This window comes from Zeus faber, assembly GCF_960531495.2.
Source record: "Zeus faber genome assembly, chromosome: 15".
NCBI classification, from domain to species: Eukaryota; Metazoa; Chordata; class Actinopteri; order Zeiformes; family Zeidae; genus Zeus; species Zeus faber.
The window spans coordinates 13,899,139-13,904,817 of NC_137194.1; the positions used below are offsets into that span (position 1 = coordinate 13,899,139).

The 5,679-nt window shown below is 46.2% G+C and overlaps 1 protein-coding gene across 2 annotated transcripts in view; it reads left to right on the forward strand.

The window, feature by feature from the left end:
* Positions 1-787: 787 nt before the first annotated feature.
* The window catches only part of bgnb (biglycan b), a 17,879-nt gene continuing 12,987 nt past the window's right edge, over positions 788-5,679 (forward strand). The window contains exon 1 of one of the 2 annotated variants that reach the window (XM_080015443.1): positions 788-924. In XM_080015443.1, coding sequence (XP_079871569.1) covers positions 913-924 — 12 coding nt within the window. In that variant the 5' untranslated portion in view covers positions 788-912. Of the gene's footprint in view, positions 925-3,556; positions 3,790-5,679 lie in introns of those variants that run through there. The other variant, XM_080015444.1, reaches the window with a different exon arrangement.

The following is a 5,679-nucleotide window of genomic DNA, read 5'->3' on the forward strand; positions in this document are numbered from 1 at the left end:
ACACACACATACACACACACGCACGCACACACACACACACACACACACACACACACACACACACACACACACACAAACACACATATAAGTAGCACCCTTGCACACACTAACCAATGGGTGTGCTAATCTTTCGAGACACTTACTTAGGGTTAAACACGCGTAGGACAAAAAGAGCTTAATTCGAATGCCAAGCCCTCCGGCTACAGACCAACACCATAATCAACCTAACCACGGAGGGAGGGAGTGGGTGAGACAGACAGAGAGAGAGAGAGAGAGAGAGAGAGAGAGAGAGAGTGAGTGACTGACAGAGAAAGGCTCGGAGACCAAAAGTTTTTTGCGAGCCCGGAGCCCCGTCGGCATCGAGTCCGTTCGGAAAGATTATCTAAAATGCGAGAGACTGAGAGCGACACGTCGCGGGGGGCTTGTCCCCGCCCGACACCTCCACCAAACTGCAAGTTAGTCTCAATAGCTTTAAAACAGCGAGAGGTAAAACTTCGCTCCCGGAAAGGCAGGAGGCAATGATTTGGGCGCCACGGTAAAGGGCAGGCCTCGGAGGCGACCCTTCCCCACCCCCTAGCGCCCCGGCGAAGGTGGAACGGGCCTCCTCGCGCCGCCAGGGGCGGACGGATTCCCCGCCAACATTTGGCGGGCGGGGACCCCCGCCTCTGCGGGATACGTGGCTCTCCCGCCTCTAGAGTAAACCCCGGAGGGTAGAAAGTGATTTGGGATCTGTGGCGTTCCACTCCATTTCTACCCCTCCCCGACCTGAACTGGTTTTCCCGTTTGAGCCAGCCCCCGCCGACGCCCGCGCCCTCCCCTCGTCCGGCTCCGAGACTCTGCCAACGTCACTTGCTCTGAAGGCTTCGCCGGCGGTGGCTTTGATGTGCGGCCGGTTTTGACTCCCGCTGACAAATGAACTTTTGTGTAAGTTGCTTTGAATTAAGACTTGTGGATGAATGTTTGCAATGATGGCAGTGATGATAATGGTGAAGACAAAGGAGATCACGGGCGGCCGCATGGCCCAGGCTCTGGGTATGGATGGCTATCATTAAAATGTCCTTTGTAGTTTACCAGTACCTTGATTAATTTCTCTTTTTATAGGGGATTTCCTGAGCGTGTTTGCCTCACTTTAAAATAACCTTGATATTTGGCACTGAGTCACACAGAACTTTTCAATATTTCCATCAATGCAATTAGGTTGGAGAAATCAAAGTAAATGAAATGATTTCAATAGCTATTTACCGGTTAGGAAATGCTCCCAAATGGTGACTGGCCGGACTCACTGCCTCTCTCCCAGGGCTGGCACCGTGAAGAAGCAATTAAAGGCAAATTTAGGAAAGAACATACGATGCGGCCAAAGACAAAATTAAATAAGCTATGAAAGAAGATGGAATCCTACATTTTCTAATCACAGGCTTAGCATCGCATGTTTGCAGCCTTGCACCAGAATTCAAACACAATGACAGAATGTCTTCTGGGGCATCTTCATGTTCTCTCTCCAAGCATAATTAGAGCTCTCGGTGTAGGATAAAAACATTTTGAAGAGTGGCGATTGAGTGGAGCCCGACTGCACGTGACTGTCTTGGATGAAAGCTGTGGCGTTTGGTGGAACGTACTGTACTGTGCTAAACATACTGTGATAAACGTACTGTGATAAACGTACTATGCTTAATGTACTATGCTTAATGTATTATGCTTAATGTATTAATCACAAATCCAGGCCATATGTCCAAGCTTGTGTTTGATAATTTTGTCTAGATTTTGCATCAATATCTAAAATATGTCGGGAGAAAAAGGGAGAGCTCGGTCTCCCTCTGTCTCTTCTCCAGTACAACGACAAGATAGAGGGTACACTTAGCTGAACATTTCACATTTTCAGCGAACGGGGGAATACAACTCCCTTCACGTAGTGTTGTAATAACGCTGGCCTGCCATACTCAGCGACAGTGACTTCCGGGCCGAGGCGTCAGGTTGGAAACACGTCGCGAGTTTTTCCCGCAAAATCTTCGGAGGCGTGCGCCTTGCCCGGGCGCGAAAAAAACCTCGGTGGCGCAGGGTGTCCAAGAGCTTCAAACGCGGTTTCCCGGCTCTCTCCGTAGAAAGGAAGGAGGCTTCCGGTGCGTTGCTGCCGTTTGGTTCAGAGTGAAGGAGGCTGGCGGTGAAGCGCCAAACTACCGACCGGCGGCTCTCGGGTCCCGATCGCCAACCGGTTCCGGTCTTTTTTCTCGGGTTGCGGCTGCCAGCGAGTGACTCTCTTGCCGCCGGCGTGCCCCGTGGGGCCCGAGTAACTCAAAAGATCCGCTCGCTACGATTGAAGTGGCGACGCTGGGCTACGATGCGCCTTTCGTCTCACGTTTGACTCGATTCCATCTAATTGATTCATTGATTCCGCCCTGTCGCCAAATCACCTCACGGGGGGCCGCGTTGCCTCGTCGTACATGATAGTCGAGCAGTGTGATGATCACAGGCAGCCGGGTCAGCTCAAATATGCAGATGACTTTCCCCCTCCTTCATGGAGCCCCTACCCTCACGTGCTCATTTAGCTCTCCCTTTGCTACGTCCTAATGGATCTCGACACGCTCCCAAAATATAAAAACCCATCCGGCGCGTGTGGAAAGGCGAATGCCTTCCAGGAATCTGATGGCACAAGTCAGGTGTGTGATCTTAATCTGAGACGAAGTGAGTCCCAGCCTCCCAGCGCTGCACGGCACAAGAATGCACAATTTCTGTGCCCCCGGGCGCATTGAGCCACGTAGTATCCCAAGTGAGAGAGAGAAAAAAAAAAAAAGTACACTTAAGTTATTATCCCAAAGTATACTTACTATACACAAACGTGGTGTTGAATTGTAACCGCTTTATTATACTTAAGATGTGTGTAAACACATTTAGGGTTTATTTTTTCGTTACCTTTGACGACCAAAGTAATACACCTTGAACAGGTAGACTAAAGTGCGGCTTAAGTCAGGTTAATGTTTCAACGTACTTACACTTACAGCGTACTGAGAGTAAACTAAAGCTGTACTTTAAATTAGTGTATGCAAGTAAATTAGAAGTACCAAAAAATACACCAAGTATACTCACCGGAAAAGAACAAATGGGTAGAAATAATACTTTTCACACGCAGTATAAACTTAAAGTAAATTGTCAGAATGGGATGTGTATCGATAATGCCGACATGGTTTCATCTGTAGCTGTGTGTGTACTGTATGTGTGTGTGTGTGTGTGTGTGTGTGTGTGTGTGTGTGTGTGTGTGTGTATGATTGTTAAGGACAAAACAACTGAATTACCATAAACACCGGAATTTCAATAGGATATAACGGTTCATCAGGACACATTCACTGTCCTCATAATGTACTGTATGTATATGTCAAAATACTGTGTGTGTGTGTGCGTGTGTGTGTGCGTGCGTGCGTGCGTGCGTGCGTGCGTGCGTGCGTGCGTGCGTGCGCGCGCTCGCCAGGGCAAGGCGGAGGAGGCTGGCCAGTTAACTTTTTGGCTCGACCCCCCCCAGCACAGTCACTTCCCTGGGTTGGACTGGAGCGGTGCAGCGGGCAGACCGGTGCAGGAGCTGGAGGCTGGATGTCCCAGGATCTGGTGGCAGATGCTGCAGCTTTCCCTGAGAAGTGATGAAAAACACTGAACATACTTTCATCTAGAGGATAATTTGACTTTCTGACGATTTGTCAAGTGGGGGGGGGGGGGGAGAGAAAAGAAGACCGAGAAGTGATTTTTTTTTTTAGGACAACTTTTGGATCTTTGGAACTAATTATTTATTAATCTGGCCAAAAGGTAGGGGGATATTAATAATTTATTTTTCCTATTATTTGTGATTAACTTTTTATGCTGTTTAATTTCTTTGAATAATCCGAAGGTTAATTTTTTTTGACGCAACATTTTATTTATTGGGTCACATTGTACCTTCTTAACTTAAGTCGCCCCATTTATGTGGTGAAATTGTACGTAAATAGGGCAATTAATGCAGTTATGCATTATACATGTTGAAATTGCGGAACTGTGAGTGCATGGTGAAGGAGAGAATTGAATAAAAGTGCATGCAGCCTAAATGGAGTCTAACCTGTTGCACCGTTTGCAGTCTGGACCATCTGATGCTGCACAGTGCAGCAGTTCCCCCAGAGTAGCAGTAGGGGGCGCACTAGATCTCCAAAAGTCAGTCAGTATGAATAAGCAGCAGCATGAAGCGGGAGGATAACTTAATTTAATGTAACTTTATATATATATTTTTTTACATATTTTATCCTAAATTAAAAGTTTTTTTTATAAAGTGCAATAAACGAATGAATTGCATTTTATTTGGGGTGAATAATTATAGTGGAACAGACCAATTAAATCTAGTCATTCTGGAACAAAGGCCTACACCACCCCATAAATCTACAGATTTAAGAGAGAGACAGTCTTTGAATTTCAATGTGTTAACTAAACGTTGGTATTAAAACCTTTTATCATACCAATTTCCATAGTTTTTACCTGTCCACATACTTAAACAGAGGCGGAAGGAGAACTGAACATTTGCATTAAATTCATTGCATTCACCTTATTGATGCAAATGATTGCTCAAGCATAAGTAAAAACTACTATAATCAAAAGCTATGACTATAATTAAAAATGAAAAACTATAATCCTTGCCTCCAGAAAGGACATAATTTAATAAAAGAATATAGACTCTCTATCAAACATCTGAGTGAAAACTCATTTGTCAGTATTAGGAAATATTCAGATGAAATGAATAACCCTAGAGAGAGATCATTGCTATCAAGCTGACTTGGCCTTGGCTGCCCTGATTGTTGGGGATTAATTCCAATAAATTAATAACTTCCATCCCTGCAAGCAAGTGCACAACTACTCCTTTGTTGAAGGAATGATTTTCCTGCAGCCTCACTCTGTCTCCTCATTATGACCTAATGTCCGGTGGCGGTCAAACCGCATCTAGGATGGACTTTATATATATCCATGTATTTAACAATGAGTCGCTGTGCAAAGACAAACACCGTAAGCCGCCTCGGAAGCTCGGACGACTGCGAGACCGAATCCGTCTGCCTTTGGACCTTCTTAAATACCTGTCTGCCCGTCACCCTCCCGGGCATGCCCGTCTGTTTTGTTTTCCAAATCTTTCTGTCTGTTTGTCCTTCCACTCGTCTGCCCTGCAGTAACTCTGGATGTTTCCTTTGCTTTTCATGCTTTTTGCTGAAAGTTCGGATTTCTTTACGACTTTCCACTCCTCTTCCAGTAGCTTCTCCATCACCGCTGATGCTGACCAGGTTAAAGTTATTAGTTGACGTTGTATTATTCAGGGTGCTGGACCACGGGTCCAGGAATTCATTACTTGACGCCTCATCCTTTTTTATTTTGAGTTATGGAAACATAAAAAGGAACATTTCCTCAAAATCAGCTCATTGACACCCGGGCTTATTCAAGGCTTCTCTCTGGGACGTGACTTGACTTGGCCTTATGTCTTTCAAAATACTGGAGTGATACCTGCACACGTATGTCTTTTTGCTGTCCGTCCCGGCTCTTCTGTCTCGGTTTGGCGCCGGTTGAGGCCTGCTCTGGGCCACCACATCCAAGGCTCGGCGGCAACAGCAAAGCTGCCAAACGGTTCCTTTTTTTAGGGGCAGCAGTCACCAAATTACAGCCGAGGGTGCAGTTAACTCCACCCGAGTT